The 20026-nt window shown below is 47.4% G+C and overlaps 1 protein-coding gene across 1 annotated transcript; it reads left to right on the top strand.

The window, feature by feature from the left end:
* The first annotated feature begins 8994 nt into the window (after positions 1-8994).
* On the top strand, positions 8995-19727 carry irs2b (insulin receptor substrate 2b). Its single transcript, XM_030111447.1, has 2 exons — positions 8995-12565; positions 19379-19727. The coding sequence occupies exons 1-2, from the start codon at positions 9232-9234 to the stop codon at positions 19381-19383; spliced, it is 3339 nt and encodes a 1112-aa protein (XP_029967307.1). The 5' UTR covers positions 8995-9231; the 3' UTR covers positions 19384-19727.
* Positions 19728-20026: the final 299 nt, after the last annotated feature.

Here is a 20026-nt window from a genome sequence, read left to right as displayed (position 1 = left end):
CTGACGATCAAACACATAAATTACAATCATCACTGTTTACGGATCCATACCTCCATGTCTTTGACCGTTTAGCTCATACATTAACTGAAATTTGCATGCAGTCGTGTGAATGTATGTGCATGAGTAATGTGTTTATGCATGCGTACAATAGGCTAAAGAACGATTAGTAGGGCATAAATAAAATGATGTAGATGTTTATTTGGCTGCTTCCTCGTGCGCAGGTGTCCTCAGAGAATCAATGCAACTTTCACTTGACTAGTTTTTAAAGTGGATGTCTCTCCTGCTGTAAATGCGATTAAAACATGACGTAATGCTCCAGAAGCATGACACAAGCCTGCAGTGAAATTCAGGCATGGTTCTTATTTATAACTGAAAACATACAAGCGATACTGTGTGTTTTGCAGATGTGACGTCAGAACTAATTGTACTTTTATGTGTGGAAATATAGATTTAAAAAAAGATACGCTTCCAACCTCCAGTCAGAGACTGAAACTCTTCCTCATGTGTTTTCTCCACATGTATATCACTGTACTGCACTTCAGTATGGTCCAACCATTCTTGGTACTAGATGTGAGGGTCAGAATCCAGTAACACTGGACTGCTGGGTGGAGTTATTGTCAGAGGGAAGGCGGATTGGAAATGTGGAAGGAGGAACAGAAGGCCGGAACCGCTGGCACAAGAAACACAGAGGAGCCGGCGACGCAGAGCAGAATTTAATCCCAGTGTACACCGCGATATGACGACAATCAAACACTCAGGTGAGGCATCAGGGAGCAGCAATTAGGCATGAGGGGAAGTCAACATCAACACATTCACTCTGTTCCCTTCAAACCACACTCTCAGAACCGTGTAGAGTTCGAGGGTTTGAACCCTGCACCCTCACTTTGATCTAAGCTTTTAATCTACTATGAAATGTTTCTAATTGTCTTGTTTTCATCAATTTGTTTAACTGCAGCTACATGCAACACTTCAGGCTCTATATGTGAAGCGCATTGCTAATAAAATGTATTGTTATTATTCAGAGTTTTCCCTGTGTTACAGCCTCCACTGTAGAATGAATCCCCCAATGAAACAGATCATGCTTCTGCTACAGAAATGCCCAGTCAGCCTCTCACAGATATGCTTTAATAGTCGTATATATTACACTTATAAAGGAGGACAAGGGTGCGAAGGAGCAGGAACCCACTTGTCATGTTTATAGTTTTCACAACACATGATAAGAGCTGAAGCGCTAATGGGCTGATGACACTGGAATCAGGTGAAAACCAGTGAATAAGTCTTGAGACGTGGTCTTACAGCAAGAAACACTAAACTCTGCGAGGCGTTCACACCACTGCGACCCCCGAATGCATTCATTAATGTCCTCATTATTTGTTCTACTCATCAGTTATTCAGACTTTGTCAGGGTGTAGCGGCAGGGTCGAGAGGAAATCTGGTAGGAGCACATTAGGACAAGGAAGCTGTGTTCCAATCTGAACTGCCACACTGGAAGGCAGAATGTAAAAACCCCAGAAAGAGAACCGTAGTATTCCCTTTATTTATCCGCTTAGCGAAGCAGCTGTTATGTATCCTTGAGTTTGACATACTTTGGGAGAAGGAGGCGCACAGATAGCGGCTCGTCTGACGTCAAAAAGCTGCGGCTGAGGGGTTATCCAAGAGTTACGCATGGCTCGAGAAGCTGCCCTGAGGGAGTAAACCGGCCCGTTAAGCCTTCTGCTGTCATTCAGAAGCATCTGGAAGTGAGATTATAACCCCTGACCTTTAACATTACATGAGCCCGGCAGCTGAGCTCATCTCCACTCAGTGTTGAGTTTATCTTACCGGACTGCCATTATGTCTTTTTTAAGCAAGGGCCTTCGCGGGGTCAGAAATGTGCTAGTTGTGTATTTTAAAACCCTCCTGCGGCCGTGACAAACACAAACACACAATCTCCTTCAGTCTGTACTTAACTTGTGGTTGCCACACAACAAAGCTGTCACCCATATGCGACAGTGCAATGATTCTGTGGTGTTTTTCATTTCAGTGTTTTTGTTTCTGCATGATTTATAAAATTTGGAGCATGGCTTAGAAGTAGCGGGGGAGGGAATCCACAGATATGTAGTTTATTCTATTTCCTGCTCAGGCAGATTTCTTTCAGCCCTTACTCTGGACCTACGAACTGGTTTTTGCTGCAATTCTTTTTCAGCACAATCATGTTTTTTCCTGATGCAAGATGGCAAAATGGGAGTTTTAACAAAATAAAAAAAAAAAATCACAATTCATCATTAAAGATTACAAGAGAAAAAGTCAGTGTGGTAAATATCATATGCCTCAGGTTTTGTCAGCACATATTTAACCGCTTTCAACAAGTCATGAGAACTTGTAAAGTAAACTTTGTTAGTTTTTAACCTGCATATTCCTGAAGTTTGAAACAAACACACATAAAATCAAGACTGAACTCAATGCAGTTGAATTGATCTCAATAGAAGGAACTTGTTTCAACTAAATTCTGTGTATTCATGTATTACATCTTCCAATGCAAACATATTTATACTTATATTTCACTGTCTAGATAAATGTAATTTTCGTAGTATAGAAAAGTTTAGTTATTCAGGTGTCACTAAAATGAAGGAAATGTGTTTTATATTCCAGAACTCATTGGTTTGTTATTATTTATAAGTTATACTTTTGCTTTTGGTTGTTGTGGTTTGTAATCAAGTAAACATGTGTGAATATATAAATAGTGGTGTGTATGTATGAATATTTTACATCTAGGATGTGAGTGTGTGCATGCATGCGTGTGTGTGTGTGTGTGTGTGTGTGTGTGTGTGTGTGTGTGTGTGTGTGTGTGTGTGTGTGTTTGTATGGAAAACAGCAAACAGAAGAGGCCTCCGTGCATAGTAGAGGAGAAGGGAATGAATATTAGATTAGCAGGTCAGTTGAGGCTACGAAGCCTCAACAATCAATTTACACACACACACACACACACACACACACACAAACACACACACACGCAGGCACAGGAACAGAAATGAGTAGCTTCCTACACACTCCCACACACAGTTCCTTTTTTTAAAATACGGTACAGTTCCTTCTCAAATCTCGTACACCTCCTTCCTTTCATTCCTTCCCTTGATAACGTTGGTGCAGACTCTGATGGTCTCCTGCAGTTTGTCATTATGCTGCAATGGACAAGAATACAAATATTGCCACTTAGAGGCAAACACTGCTGATAGCCAATAATCAATAAGCTGCCTCGCAGTTTAAAGCTCAGGTCTTGGCTTGGATGCCACAAAACAAACGGGTGTTGCAGGTCGACTTCATTTTTCTGCTTGAACTGGAACACACTTGATCTTCATATTTAATTCACTCCTTCTGCCACAGTCGTTGGCTTTCCCTGGTTCTGACTGAGGCAGAGAAGGGGCTCATGGATCATTGTCATTCCTATCAAACCATGTGACGCCCGCTAATGCATAATTATGACAAATGACTGATGACGGCATTATGGAGCCTGAATATTGTATGTATGCATATCTTTTTAATCAAAGTTACATGGGGGCTAAGAGTAATTTGTTGGTGGAGGACTCGCTCATGAATAAATATGTTGTCTGTTTCCCAGATAAACACATTGTCGCTGCTTTCTCGTCCGGTCACATGGGCGTGATGTGGCTCCATCAGCCTGATGTGTCTCCTGTCCGCTCTCATCAACACAACAGCTAAACATCTCTCTCAGTGACCTGTGAAATGAGAATTTCCGAGTATATGCACCTCAAATACCTACGAGGAGGCGATAACATAATGATTATGCAAGATACGGCGAGGATCGTAGCTTTGCATTAGTATTGAACATGATGCGGCGATCTATAACGGAGTTTCAAACAGCATTCTGCACATCTATACATCCACTGCCACCAGCGTGGAGATGAATGAAGAATGGAAGCAGTCCATACCAAGGAACCGGTTAACTGAAGTAATCAAACCCGTAATCACCTCTGCCGCGGCTCAGAACAAAGATCCAGTAACGCAAAGATCTCAATCAGCATGAGCGGCCCTTCCTCTCAGACTGTGATCAGTCGGCGCAGAAATCACCCTGAAGAGGAATTTCAGTTTTGCATTGCCGTACTGATTTGGAAGAATCGAGTAAATTACTGGTGACAACGTGAGACTGAAGGAACCGATCCATAGTGTGTACAGTCCAGAGCACAGAGAACACCTTCCCCCATCATTACCTGGTTATCACAGCGGGGTGAAGGAATGACCCCAGCAGTGACATTGCTGTCTGGGAGATTCCTCTTTTCCTCCTGTTTTCCTCACGCTGAGATATTTGGCATTTGCTGTATGAGTTTCTTTTTTTCTTTTTTCTTTTTTGCATTTTTCCCCTCTTTTTTCTTTGCATAATTATTTTCCTTGTGACCTCATTAAAATACATTATGTAGAAAAGTATTGACCCTGTCCTTTGTCTCACAGGAGGTTGCACGTTTGATGAAGGTCGAAATATGGAAATGACTATAAAGCGTTGCCATTACCTCATTGCCAGAAATAATTTATATCTCAGACCTTAATGTGGAGATGCATAAACAGCTGTTTATTCGTTGCATTTTGTTTAAAATGTTTCCAGCATACGGAAAACGAAGAGGTCGCACACGCCCTGTTTACAAAGGAAAGCGGTTAACTCACATCAAGGGTCACAAACAGAAAAAATAACTACATTAACTAGAAAACATGGCTGTAATCTGCGTATTCTTGCTTTCTTGTGTTCCCAGCTGCAATATCCAGAAGCTAGTAGTTAAAATTGTGCTTCGTGTTCAGATTCAAAAGTACGACCGGGTCAAGCAAGGCGTTTATGTGTGAGACATATTTTGATATATTTTTTTAAATTTGCATGGGTCAATTGAAGATGAAGTACAGCTGCAGGTTCGCCACAGGACTACAATTACACATGTATGATTTAACCAACTCAGACCAAAAAGTAATGATATTAACTGAACCATTAAAAGTGGAAATAAAGTTTAAATCTATTTAGAAGCCTAAATATTAAGAGAAAAAACAGTGCAGCTTATGTTTTCATTCCTTTTTCTGTATTGAATTGTGTTTTCGCAAGTTTGAAAATATCCATCAATCTTCCTGACAGCTAAAGACTCAGAAATCTTTGTCATGCTGTGTCAACAGAATGTTTTTGACTCACTTGTTGCTAAATAGAAAAGCAACCAGGGCCCCAGACAGAACTTTAAAGTCAGCTAACTCAATCATGAGCGAAGATTAGTGTGTTTGTTCACCCCTTCACACACAACCCGGAGCGTGACCGAAAAAAACAACCATAAGAAAAATCTCGCTGTGGACAATAAATAACATGAGGATTATATTCAGGGCGAAAACATGAAAACACCACCCTCACAACAATATGAATCAGACACTCCAGGCTTTGGCTGTAATCTGTTTTGCCTTTGACTAATGAGATGAGGCAGACGCCGGGTGGGGAGTGTATGTGTGTATGTGTGTGTGTGTGTGTGTGTGTGTGTGTGTGTGTGTGAGCTGTTTGGACTCTAACAATACATGTTTATGCTGTTCATTTGCCGGGGTCTTCAGAGGCTTCAGTGATCAGAGTGTGACTGATCTTAATCTCTGCCCCCTACTGCTTGTCTCTAATCTCATCACATCAGTTCAGCTATTCTAATCTACTTTATGAAAGCTTATGAAACTAATCGTTGCACATAGTGACAATGCAAAGGCTGACGGGGCCATAATGTGCTTGTGACTCAGCAAATGGGGCAAGTGAAGCTTTTCTGTATTTGAAGGCTCGTCTAAGGAGCCCAAATGAGATTACAGTCGTCAAATCTACAAGCTGCTAAGTGAATTTAGATAATCTATTAGACCCTGTATGCTGATTTGTGTTAAACCACTGTTTACTTAAACAGTTGTGACTGTTTTACAGGGATTTGAGATTGCATAAATGTAAATTCCACTGCGAAATGAACCCAGAGCAGAGGAGGGAGAGTCTGTTTTGAGAGGATGCGCCCTTAAAGTCACAGCCCTGTTCTTCTCTAAATAAATAAACCTATAAAGACCTAATGGGCTCATTGCTGGAGACGATGAGAGGGCCCGTTTAAAGCCTTGTAAATCAGGTTTGGCTGGCCGTTTAATTAACTTGTAAATTAATGCACCATGCTGTGTAAATTGAAGGGCGATAAATATTCATGTAGTTACCTAAGAAAAGGGCAAGGACGTACCACAGACACAGCCACGCTCGGTTTACAAGCAGCACAGCCAGTAAAAATAACACCTTATTGGTATTTTATAGACAGCAGATTTGCATTTCTTATGCTTCATGGGTTACGCAAAAAGAAGGAGTCACTTTCTCTGCCCCTGCTTTCGCGTCACACCTCCCCCACTCTGTTTCTGCCCCTGTCGGGTCACGGTATTATACAAGGAAAGCTGTCATGCACTTGAAATACTTCTGACTGAGACAGTCTAATCATAATGTAACAGAAATGCATGCAAATGTTGGCCGGAGCAACAGCCTCGGTCAAAGAAATTACTGTTATTAGAGAGTGTGAGGGTTCAAATCCAAATGTCTGTCATGTTGGAAACCTAATAGCAGATGACAGGGAACCCTCTGTATCCTACAGGGAGACATCTGAGCCCCGGGATGGCGAGGCACTCGAATTTGCTACGTCTATTTATATCAGCATGCCTTCATGGCGCTTCAGACGGGGTCGAGGTAAACACCTTTACAGAAATAATGGGCGAAATTGCACAGGAAATACAGTCGTCAGTGCAAGTGGGCTTCACGCAGGGCCGACGCATTAAAGGTAAATTGAGGGACAGATCACAAGACACTGCAGCCTATTTTGGGTCTGGTTTTTTTGAGTGTGATGGTGGCGACTGCAGTCAAATCATTGCTCCTGATGGCATAATTGACCCGCACAGGGCACAGTAATTGACCTTGCTATTGAGGACAGGATGGGTCGGTGCTGAGACAGCAGAGTGGGATCCGGAGGAAAATGGGGATATAAGGTGGGGGTAGCTTCCAATTGATCTGTCATCATTGTGGGATGGTGGGCTATTAGAAAACAGCACTTTATTGAGCTGATAGTGACTGATGATTTCAAAGTTTTATCACGTGTGGGGATTGATGTACAATACTTTTACTATAGGCAAAATTCATTAAGCTCAATGAAAGTAGTTGTGCAAAAGAACCCTGTAGACACCAGGGGTGGACAGAAGATTTTACAAGAAAGTAGTAATTCTATTCTATTCTATTCTATTCTATTCTATTCTATTCTATTCTATTCTATTCTGAGATTGAATTAAATTGTAATTGAATGCAAATATGCAGCTGATCCAAGTGTATTTATGGGCCAAGTGAGGCAGTGATTAACTCTGCTCAAGAATATCCTCAGTTTAAGTTCAGTCAGGGGTCTTTCTGTGCAGCATTTGAACCAACAACCCCGGAATATCTTGGTTTTCTCCAGGTTAATTGATCACTGTGAATTGTCCATGGGTGACTGTCCTTCTCTGTCTGCGTGCCCTGTGATGGAATGGCGACCTGTCCAGGCCCATAGTGAGCTAGAATCGGCTCCAGCTGCAACTTTAAACGAGCTGAAGCTGTATAACTAAATTCAGAAGTCATTTATTTCTCAGATCAGTGATGAAGTCTGTAAAAGCTGCTCGGTGGCAATTTGACGAAAGAAGCAAACAAAACTGGTAACTACAAAAATGCAGATAAAAAGTTTTTTTATACTCATTCAAATTGATCATGGTTTAAAAGTGAAGTGGACTGTACAGTGCAGTAATTAGAAATGCCCTCAGTCACTGGTGTGAGCGTTTACCTTCCACCCCTGCAAGACACACTGCACTGTTTTTTTTTGTTTTTTCATCGTCAGAGAAAATATGATATCTCTCTTTTTTAGTTGCCTCAGGAAGACTAAAGCAGACTACTTGCTAGGGCAACACACAAACACACACCCATCACGATCACACCGCAGTCCCCAGCTGGCTCTCGGCATTTCATCATTACGCACACAAGCAGCCACTGACGCATCAAGATCAAGAGAAATTTTTTTTTGCGTCATCGTGATCACTGTTTTATATAACCATATATGGGTGCTATCTGTTTATTTTCCTCTGCAGTGAGATTAAGCCTGATCCTTCCCTCCGTCCTCAACTGTTTGATCATATGTCCCAGTCCTGGACGGTGTGTTTTTGCCGGGGTGTTCGTGAGCGGGAGGGGGGGGTGACAGAGGAACTCCGCCGTCCCGTGAGCCTAATGTAAACATGAATAAAACAGCGGGCGCGCGCGTTACGCAATCAGGCGCTCTCTACTATATCCGCTCTTCCTCATTTGGCTGTTTACTGCAGAGTATTCGCTGGAAACGGAAGAGGGTGTAGGATGTCCCCGTTTTACTCCGTAAATGTATTCTGACCAGACGGCGCGCTGGGAATATTACATTCAGAGCCGGACTCTCGACTGGTGATGCTTGTTTACCAGCTTCAGACCGGAGTGACTCCCTCTACAGTCACCTAAAAATATGGCCAAGAGGCTGTGAGTGACTCAAACAACCGCAATATATCCAATATACGATTATTAAATACACTGTGTTGAACTACTTCGGTATTTCGCCCTTACTATCTATCCTGTTATGTTTTATAATCCTCCACAAATGACGCAAATGAAAGGTTTATAGGTCAGGAACACTTCATTCATAGGCTATGAGACTAGATCCTGATTTAAAATAAAAAAAAATAAAAAAAAAATCCACCCAGAAGCCAAAAGATAGATCATAGGACCTCAGATGCTATAAATAAAACCCCTGACTGACTACACTCAAATGAGTCGGAAGAGGGCAGAGTGATAGTAGGAGGGCTTTTTCCTTCTCTCTCTCTCTCTCGCTCCCTCTCTCTCTCCTTTCAACGGGCCGATCTCACTACAGCATTCATCCCGTTTCCACCAATAAGCCCAATGAGCCGAGTGCGCACCGCCCACTGTCGGCGTGTGTATTTTTTTTCGCCTCCTTTCCTTTTTTCCCCCTAAAGCGGAGCTGGATGAGTAGACCGTCACATGTTGTTTCCCCTCTTCAGTCCGGACATCAGCATGTGTTATTTATTGCTCGGCTGCGAGAGAAGACGAACCGACGCGCGACCGGCTTCGGAGCGAGAGGATTAAAGGAGCGGAGCGCGTCGTTTCTCCCAGGAGCCGGGAGGAGCGGAGAGGAGAGGAAACACCGCGTCTGATCCGGGAGAAGGACGGCGAGAATGGCGAGTCCGCCGAACACGGGCGATCAGTCGTTATTGGCGAGTAACGCGAACAACAATATTAAAAAGTGCGGCTATCTGAAGAAGCAGAAACACGGGCACAAGCGCTTCTTCGTGCTGAAGGAGCAGAGCGACGGCGCGCCCGCCCGGCTGGAGTACTACGAGAGCGAGAAGAAATGGAAAAACAAATCGGCCGCGAAGAGAGTTATTCCTCTGGACTGCTGCCTCAATATAAACAAGCGCGCGGACGCCAAGCACAAATATCTCATCGCTCTCTACACCAAGGACGAGTATTTCGCCGTGGCGGCGGAGAACGAGCAGGAGCAGGAGAGCTGGTACCGGCTGCTCACGGATCTCATGGCCGAGGGGAAAGTCTGTGACGGCTCGGCGTCGAACTCCGCGTCCTCGCTGGTCGGCTTCGACGAGGCGAGCTACGGCGTGATCACGCCGGTGACCGCCGCCTACAAGGAGGTCTGGCAGGTCAACCTGAAGTCCAAAGGCTTGGGGCAGAGCCGGAATCTCACCGGGGTGTACAGGCTGTGCCTCTCCAGCCGGACTATCAGCTTCGTGAAGCTCAACTCGGAGGTCGCCTCGGTCATCCTGCAGCTGATGAACATCCGGAGGTGCGGCCACTCCGACAGCTTCTTCTTCATCGAGGTGGGCCGGTCCGCGGCCACCGGCCCCGGGGAGCTGTGGATGCAGGCGGACGACTCCGTGGTGGCTCAGAACATCCACGAGACCATCCTGGAGGCGATGAAAGCCATGAAGGAGCTCTCGGAATTCCGTCCGCGCAGCAAGAGCCAGTCGTCGGGCACGAACCCCATCTCCGTGCCCACGCGGAGGCACCTGAACAACCTCCCCCCGAGCCAGACCGGGCTCCCCCGCCGCTCGCGCACCGACAGCATGGCTGCCACCTCCCCCGTGAGTAAATGTTCTTCCTGTCGAATACGCACGGCCAGCGAGGGGGACGGCACCATGACGCGGCCCATGTCGGTCAACGGGAGCCCCCTCAGCCCGGGGGTCCACCGGACCCTGCTGAGCAGATCCCACACCATCACAGCGCGCCCCTCTCTGACATTTGAATCATCCACCCTGCAGCACAGTAAGTCCATGTCCATGCCCCTGTCTCACTCGCCGCCGCTGACCACCGCCGGCCCCGGGGGCGCGTCGTCCTGCCTGGACAGCAGCGCCCCCCGCCCCTCCAGCTGCAGCGCGTCCTTCTCTGGCTCCCCCAGCGACGCCGGTTTCATATCGTGTGAGGAGTACGGGTCGAGCCCCGCTGACGCGCGAGACCTCAGGCTGCCTCTCACGCTCCGCAGCAACACGCCCGAGTCTCTCAAAGCCGACACCCCCCCCTCCCGGGACGGCATCGAGCTGGACGGCTACATGGTGATGGAGCGCCAGAATCAGACTACTTACCGGCGGTTACAGGACCTGGAGAAGGTGTACAGGAAGCGCACGTACTCCCTCACCACCCCCCGGCAGCAACGAGGACCCCCACAGGTGTCCTCAGCCTCCCTGGATGAGTACACTCTGATGAGGGCCACCTACACCAGCGGCAGCCTGTCTCGGCGCTGTCACACGGCCTCGCCTAAAGGGAGTCTGGAGGATTACAGGGACATTCAGAGCAGCTCCAACAGCCTTCAAGATGAGAGCGGCTACATGCCCATGATGCCCGGTGTGGCACCTCCAACGCCGGGGTCCAAAGAGGACCCCTACATGCCAATGAGCCCCATGTGTGTTTCTGCTCCAAAACAAATCATCAACCCGCGTTCGCACACCTCCACGGTCGGGCTGGCCCCACGCACAGACTCCCCCGGGAGTGTTTCTCTGGAGGACAGCGGCTATATGCGCATGTGGTGTGGAACCAAGATGTCGCTGGAGAGTACGGACGGGAAGCTCACCAATGGAGAGTACCTGAACATGTCTCCGGTTGACAAGCTGGTGTCATTTACACCCCCAGACTACATTCTCAGCTCTCCAGGAGATCCCCATTTTCAGCAAAGTCACAGACAGCCTTATTCTTACACGTCCCTGCCGCGATCGCAGAAAGGACTGCTGCAGCGCAGTGGGTCTGCCGACACAGACCAGTATGTGGTGATGAGTTTACAGAGGCAGCGGATAGAGGAGGAGTCCAACTATTGTCCTCTGTCTCCGGGAGACTCTGCTGTCAGCAGCTCTCCGGGAACTCCCAGCACTCCGTCCTCAGCTCCATCCCCGATCAGACTGGCCAGGACAGATGGAGGTCCGGTACATCGGAGCAGGACGTGTCGGCCCACCCGCTTGGCTCTGGAATCCCTGAGAACACTTCCGTGTATGAGTGAACACCCTCTTCCCTCAGAGCCACGTAGTCCTGGAGAGTACATTAACATAGACTTCAGCAGTGCTACCCACAATCCACTTTCATCCACAGAGCCGGAAGCCTGCAAGTCCTCTGTGAGTTTAGCGCGTGCAGAAAACGGATCGCTCTCAGACTATGCTAATATTGACATCAACTCCTCAGCTCACCCAGGATTATTCCAAGCTGGGGGATCCCCCTCAGCTGGGTGTCTGAACAGCACGCCGGGTGCAGTGAAGACCCAGCCGGACGCACACGACATCGATGAGGTAGATGAGGATAAAAACATGGACAGACCGGTGAAAGAGAATGGGACTGAAGAGGGATTTCCTCTACAAAAGCAAGGAAATCTGGGTTGTAAGTCAATTTCAGTCAAAGATGACTACACTGAAATGACTTTCAGTCCTACGACTCCTTTACCTGCGATCTGCACCACTGACACCGCTCCCCTCCCCACCAGCCCCGCCGCTTGTGTTCAGAGACTCAGCCTTGAGAGCAGCATGGTGGATGTCGTGCCCCCTGTGCCTGTGGACTCTTTTCTTCTGGGGGGTCCCTCCTTATCTATACCAATTGTGGATCCACACAGGGGTGCTAAAGTTATCCGGGCTGACCCCCAGGGGCGCCGACGCCACAGCTCCGAGACCTTCTCATCCACCACCACCGTCACCCCTGTGTGCCCGTCTTTTGCCCACGACAACAAACGGCACAGCTCTGCCTCTGTGGAGAATGTATCCCGCACCGTTCGCAGCTCCGAGGGAAGCGACGAGGACTACGGCAGTCCTATGTGCAGAGAAACGTCGGCTGGCTACCAGAACGGACTTAACTATATTGCCTTAAACCTGATGGAGGGGAACCTGGGTGGGTGCAGTTTAGGGGGCTGCGACGGACTCCTGAGATTCAAGACGGCCTGTGGCTGCAAAGGTGGACTAAACGGCTTCAACACCGGTCCTTATGCCAGCCTGGGATTCAAGGAAACCACTGCTGCTGCTGTAAAAGGTGAGTGGCACGACACACACACTCTCTCTCTCTCTCACACACACACACTCATTCAGTAGGTTTTAGGGGAGTGGCATCAGAGCTGGAGGAGCATACAGCCTGAGGGCGGCTGTGTACTCTGCAGTGATAGGTTCCCTCACTGTATCGTTTTACACAACGTACTTTGTTTGATTTGTTCTACAGGTAATAGAAATTATCTTTCACTGCTTGATTCCTAATCGGCTTTATTTGATTGATCCCACTGGCTACAGGCAGACATAGCGCGCTTGTTATTTTCCCTGACAGCTCCTTTATCACCCAGTAATTGTGACTGCAGCATCTCGGGGAGTGAGACACATTGTTATGTTATCCACTGTGGTAAACACACTCATCAGCTTGTCTGCTTTACATTGACAGTTGATATGTAAACACAGGCTGTGGGAGTTGGGGGACGTAAACTAGTTATGAACATCGCTGCTGGAAGCAGGCCGCGATGTTTACATAGGATTAGTCACCTACTTGTCACACCCATGCCACTCACAAATTTCAAGGCTGTGTGTGATGCAGGGGGAGCCTTTAATCACTCTAAATCTGCAGAGCAGCAGCGCAGGAATACACAAGTGTTCCCTTTCAAAATAAGGGCTCAGAATGACAGAGTTGAGGGAAAGCTGTCAGTTGTAAAATGGAACAAAGGTCTTTTTTAATTCATTCTGCTGCGTTTTGAATGAACAACTGTGAACATCCAGCCTGTTCAGATCAGGATTTATCAAACTCGCATCGATTTTTTCTTTGAAGCTGTTTTACTCTGAAAATCCTGGCCGAGCTGGATCGATCCCAGCACGCCTCGCTTGATGCTGCTGCTGCTGCTGCTGCTGTGTGTTTGTGTGAATGGTCTGCTCTGGTCGCCCCTCAGTGACGCACTTTTGTACAACGTCAGGATTTCAAAACATCTAATCAGATTCAGTGACGCATGCAGCACTGCACACACGCTTCGACGGACGATTCTGCAAATAGCTGCGAAAGAAGAAGAAGAAAAAAGCACTTTCTCATTGTGAAATCTATACGGTTGCATAATGCAGCTTTCAGAGAGATGACGTGTATTTATGATTGAACTGTGGGACCTATGTGACCAGTGTTGCTATGAAAACATTACCTTTCACCTCATTTTCTTCCCCGTTGCATCAGTGGCTTTCCTTCCATGTGTAAATGGCGGGGATTGTTTACCGAGATATGAGACGCAGCAGGGGCATGTCAGAAGTTGCTGTTGTTTGAGGAGAAGTGTCGGGATTATCCCGAGTGGAGAGTCGGTGTTCCTGATGGTGAAATACAAGCGTTTAATTGCTGTTTGTGGTTTCACGGCCAAGTTGTCTCTCCGTCTCCGTCTCCGCTGGCTCTCATGCTGAGAGCGCAGCCAGCGTGAGGCTTGGTGCAAGTCATCGGGTTCCCCAGAAAAACAAGTGAGTCAGTTGTTTATCAATTGTCAGGTACTGGGTTTCAGGACAGGAATGTGGGCAGTGTGCAAAGGTTGCTGGGAGAGGTGAATACTCACTTGTTTTTCTAACCTGGAGGGATGGACTTTGAGGGGGGATGGGAGGATTCTTTTTTCTTTTTTTTTTTTTTTTTTACTGAGAGAAACTTCACAAACACGACGCCGGTGAGACGTTTTAGCACACAAGCAGGCAACTGCAAATGTATGACTTTAATTTGGAATAAACCTCAGCATGCAGCCTTAGTCCAGCGTAGTAACTCCTTTATGCCTCATTACTTTGTGGATACTTTCAGATTTCAGGAGTTTATCCAAAGAGGGAGGTGAAAGAATGCTGCTGATGGATGAATGACTTGTTTAGTTTTCCATGTACAATAAAGTAAATGATTGGGTAACTGGCTGAAGATAGGGAGACAGAGAGAAGGAGGTTAGTATGTAAAGAAATAGACTTTAAAAGTACAGGTAAACATGTTAGCTTCACTTTAATTAAAGGCTTTAAAGCAGGGGTGTAAAAGTACATTTTAGTTCAGGGGCCGCATGCAACTCAATTTAATCTAGAATGGGCCAAACCAGTGAAGTAATTCCATAATACCCTTTGTTCTTTATTTGATTTAACACAGAGTATATGATGAAAATGTCTGCATTTTCACAAAGTAAATCACCGAAAGAGAATCTGCTCCTGCGTGTCCACAGAGAAGTCACTCCGACTGGAACGGGACAAAATGTTCAGCATGTGCTCGAGCTCCCTGCTAAACCCTGACCCAGAAGTGTAGGAGCAGGTAACAGTAAACAGGAGCTTGTGTCGACTTCCCCAAGCTCAAACATGAGAAGGCTGACTAACCGTAAACACGGCAGCGGACGAATGAGCAACGCTGCCGACTGTAGTGCCGACTTGAACACATGGATTTCACTCCTGTGCACGTATACCGGGACAGAGACGGGAGTCCAGCTGAAATATGCCGCGCACGTAGATGCGTGTGAATGCCTTATCTTGAGTATGTTGTTTAAACAAGTCTAACAGATCTAACTGTTCGTGGTGCTTCTGTGCGGGGCTGTGCAGCATGTGACCTGCGCTGCATGTTATTCTATGGTGTCATCAAATCTCAGAACACTTCTGTGTCTTGTCAGTGTGAGAGGAAGCGAGGGCACGCCTGTTTACTACAAGATGACTGGCTTTACTACATTCTCTTCAAGTCGCTGAGTGAAAAATAGCTTACATTCCTGCCAGTAAATGAGTTTGTCACAGGTAAATTGGGAAGTCACCTGTTGTCGGTTGTCAAACAGACGTTACTGCGGAGAGAAACAAGGCGAAGTCCAGATCTGTGAGCGTGTCGGCCTATCTGTAGGTGGAGGTTTACACGTGGCTGTGTGCGGAGTGGTGGAGTGTGTTTGGGTTTTGTCATGGCGGTGCGGGCGGAGGGGGTTTGTTTAGCTTTCAGTGCACACTCTCTGCTCATGTGGACAATGTGAGTTTTCTGACCTTTGGCTTCGTCTGTGTGAGAGAGAGAGAGAGAGAGAGAGAGAGAGAGGAGGAGAGAGATGTTGTCATCAGGGCAAAGCAAAAGAGAGGCTTCTGTGCGGCTTTCACAACTTTTTCCTTCACTCCTTCTTTGGCTTTTCCTCGTTCGCTCTGTCCTTTTACAGTATCTGCTCCACCACTTCTTCTTTCCCTCTCTTTGTCGTCCTCCTGTCATCTCTTCCCCACCTCTGTCCCTTCTTTATCTGTGTTTCTCTAAGTGAAAACAGTCTGGCATGGGTGCAGACGAGGAAGAAAATGGACTTCGTGCACTGCGTTTGTGAACTAAACCCCCCCCCCCCCACCACCACCACCACCACCTCCACCACATACACACACACACACACACACACACACACACACACACACACACACACACACACACAGAGACAACAAAGGCAGACAAACACAATTTGACTTTGTGTTTCTCTCAAACGTGCGCACATATACACAGCCGTCAGCAGATGGATGATGGAGGGCGAGGGGGTGGGGGTGGGGGGGGGGGGGGGGGGGTGGGGGGGGGCGGGGAGCAGGGGTTCACGGAGTTTTGCACCTGCCCCGCCAAGCAGTGCTCACTGGTTATCTGGCCCTTCAGAGGAGAGTGACAATACGCTAATGACTGGCCACCATCTGCCACGACAACAACGGGGGAGTGGGTGGGGGTGTGGGGTGTGGGGGGTGGGGGGTGGCAAAGCAGTCTCAAGAAGCCGTCCACCAATCCCAACAACCCCCCCACCCACACACACACACACACCACCACCACCACCACTCCCCTCCTTCTTTCCATCCCCGTACCTCATTTCTCCCCTTCTCCTCTCCAGGCACTGGTCTCTGTTTTTCAGAAATCATGTGATTCACCCCTCCCCTTTCTTTAAAAGAAACACACACACACACACACACACACACACACACACACACCTTCTTTCTCCACATCAGTGTGTTTTTCCTGTTGTTGTCTGACCTCAGTGGACTGTCTCTGATGGGCTTTTCACACCACAGTTCAGAGGATTGCTCAGCGATGCATTAAAAGAAAAGTAGCTAATCAGCTCAGAGTACAGCCACTAACAAGTCTCTCACCACTCTTGCTGCTCAGGAGTTGTTGATTTATTTCAATTAACATATTTGCTATTGTTTGAATCGTTTTATTGAGTTTTAAAACCACAGGGTCACACAATTTGGAGGCAGGCGAGGAACGGAAGGGGGAATTGAAGAATTGTCTTTTCAGGCCTGCCGGTTGTTTTTTTGTTGTCGAGCAGGCAGAAACAATGCCTCCTTTTTGCAGCGAGCGCTCTGAGGAACATACAGTCTCTGCCCTCACCTGCGCTGCCTGTACACCCCTCCCCTGCAGACGCACATAAGTAGCGCTCCTGGTTGTCTGATACATAACTCTTTGAGCGAAGTAGGGCGGGATGTTCCAGCGCGAGATAAAAACAAAGTTAACCCTGCGTATCCTCAATTTAGCTTGGAGGTAAGAAGGATTACGTTCACCTTGGGATTAAGACATTGTTCAGCAGCTTGCTTTTTCTTTGTGGACAAAAAGCAACAGTGCTGCCGCAGTGTGACGTGAACACATAATTTTAACCAGGTGAATTCAGTTTTATAATCCAGCAATTTATAATCATCAATCTGGCCTCACTGTTGCGAAAGAATGTGTGTGAAGTTTCATTCGGCCAGCAGACCGACTTATGGAATGAGTGTGCGGAAAAGCAGGTTACAGTGGTAGCTGTTTTTGTTTTGCTGGTCAGACCGAGGTGTGGGAGGTCAGAGGTGAGGAGTCAGTCTGTGTTTGTTTGGCGGAGCACTGTTGTACATCAGGGAGGAGTCAGCAGGGCAGGAATGTAAACACAGCAGATCTGAGCCTGCTGATCTCTTCGTGTCTGCAGGTCACTTTCCAGCCATAATAAGAAGAAAGAAAGTCGGGGAATCTCCTTCTTCCCCCCCGGTTTGGAAATTACAGTCGTTCCCCTGAGAGGCCACTTTCATTTTGCTCGGTTAGAACATAAAACCACTCCAGTAGGTGATGCATCTGCAGACGGACGGACTTGTTTACACCGTCTCCTGAGCACTGCTAATACATGTCTTAGTGTGTGTGTGTGTGTGTGTGTGTGTCAGGCCTGAATGGAGCAAGTCTAAAATTAGCCTGTGAGAACTAAATAAATAATGAACAGAGCCTGTGTGTGTGTGTGTGTGTGGATTGGGACAGGGGACACAAACATGAACTGTTGGGAAGCATGGAGGTGTGCGTGTGTGCGTGTGTGTGTATACGTGCGTTCTCCGAAAAAGGGGAGGGGGGTGGGAGCCAGCGGGTTCATTCCCCCACTAGACCTCTGTTCCCTTCTCTCAATAACAACCCCCCTCCTCAAATCTCCCTGCCCACCCACAATTCTCTCTGGTCAGCCTGTGCCTGAATAGCGGTGTGTGTGGCGAGGACGGCGCGTTACGTCACTCTCCTCATCAGTAATAATAATAATGACGACGACTGTGTTTGTGCCGGGCTTCGTGGCTACACCTGGTTGCCACTCTGAGTTGTAAGTGATTCAACGCTTCTTCCCGGCAGATCGCAGTCATTCTCACCCAAGTGCCTGTCTTTACAGGCCGCTGCCTGGCCCAGCCCCTCCAGAAACACACACATTCGGATTGTTATGGTCCGCCAGTCCCATGACCTCACTGCATTCCCGTTCCTCTCTGTCAGGTTGATTCTGTTACTGTGGTTTTTCCACCACTTCCCTCCCCACTGTTTCTATTTTCCCCCCGTCTCTGACATCAATGGCAATAAAGAGTTCGAGCGCGGCCAGCCCAGGTGGCTACAGGAGTGAAATCAATTATTCTGTTATTCAAATGAATCCTGTGGCTCCATATTTTTGCATCTCAGATGTATGCGAGCAGCTGCGGACTGGCTTCGGCCTCTTAAATGGTTTCTTGCTCTCTCTGATGTCGATCAAGCTTCACGTTTCGACGGGAGATCCAGGGATATATGTAACGCAGAGGCTGAGAACAGACACGTGTATGTGTTTATTGTGGGAATGGTTGATGAACGGGGTGTGAGTGGGGCGGGGGTGGGGGGGCCGAGGAGTCTGAATGAAAGGTTTGTTTTAGAGAACGACGGCCGCATCCAGCTTTGTGAAAACGCCTCTTGTTCGCGGCTGGGGAAGAGGGAGAGAGGAGACAGCAAGTGAGGGAAGAAATGCCGTGTGTGTGTGTGTGTGTGTGTGCGTGTGTGTGAGCCGGCCAAGACTTCCGCTCCCATTTGATAGCTCTGCATGCAAATGAAACTCCACAAACATGTACACAGGGGCAAGGGTCAGCGCAGCTTTCCACTGCGAGAGAGGCGGCACTGCGAGGACTCTGGCTGCACGGTATCGGAAAAACAACAAACCTGAGTGTGTTTGTGGGTGTGTGTGTTGAAACAATCAAAAGTACCTGTGTGTTGATGAGTGTGTGGGAGAGATTGTTGTTGCAGTCACTTTTGTTGTCATTGGAGACTGACGGCCCTGTTTCAGCTGCACGCTGCTAAATGCCACTCTGTTTTTCCCCTGCCATGAAAACACCTGCCGCTTTACACTTCACTGTCTGCCACGCACACACACACACACACGCTCCTGAAGGGAGCAGTTATTCCTTACTTGGTAGCAGCGGGTGGTTTCCAGTTGACCTTCAGATCCCCTCTGTTACGCCGTCCTGTGTAATAAATCTCATGCGCTGTATTTACACACTAATATTCGGTTTCTGAGGGAATATTGACCCGACTGGAATCTGATTTGTCTAAATGTGATTCATATCTGTAAATCGCATGGCAGGAGTCTCACTCATTTCTTTTGTGTTTTCTTTGCAGAGTAAAGGTTGACGGGCCTTCCCATCGCCTCCTCCTCCTCCTCCTCCTCCTCCTCCTCCTCTTCCTGTGAATGTCGGACTTCACTGCAGCCAGATGACGAGGTCGCCACACTGACAGCTGGACTCTGCGCTGCAGCCGATGTCCTCTGACCTTTTCGCCGCCTCTGGGGGTCATGGGGATGGCCATCGCCATGGAGACAAAAACACTTGACCCTTACCCCAAATCTTTCCTCCTTTCCCGTGGCACCGAAACATTCAGGCGCCACTGCTGCTGTAGTGCTAGAGAAAAAAAAAAAAAATCAAGATCTTAAACAGACTATTAACTCTAACAATGAGTAGTTAACAATGTATCTCTGTTCCTAGGCCTGCAATTCTTTTTTTTTTTTTTTTTTTTTTTGCAGTATACGATGTTATTTACTGTTATTTGTCGTTATGATTACCGATTGTACTCTTTCATCTGGTTTTCCTGTGGCTCCAGCCGATAGCTGCCAGACACTCTCAGCTGAAAACCTGTGAACCAAACCCCAAGTGCACGCGTGCACGCATACGCAAAAACCTTTCTTGCATACAGATGACGTATTTATTTATTTATCGCGTAATGTATGCATTACATGAAATGTGTGTGAGGATTTGTAGATTGTAGAGATTC

Source organism: Salarias fasciatus, chromosome 16 (genome assembly GCF_902148845.1).
Source record: "Salarias fasciatus chromosome 16, fSalaFa1.1, whole genome shotgun sequence".
Lineage (NCBI taxonomy): Eukaryota > Metazoa > Chordata > Actinopteri > Blenniiformes > Blenniidae > Salarias > Salarias fasciatus.
The sequence above is the reverse complement of the archived record's forward strand: the minus strand, read 5'-3'. Positions and strand labels throughout refer to the sequence as shown.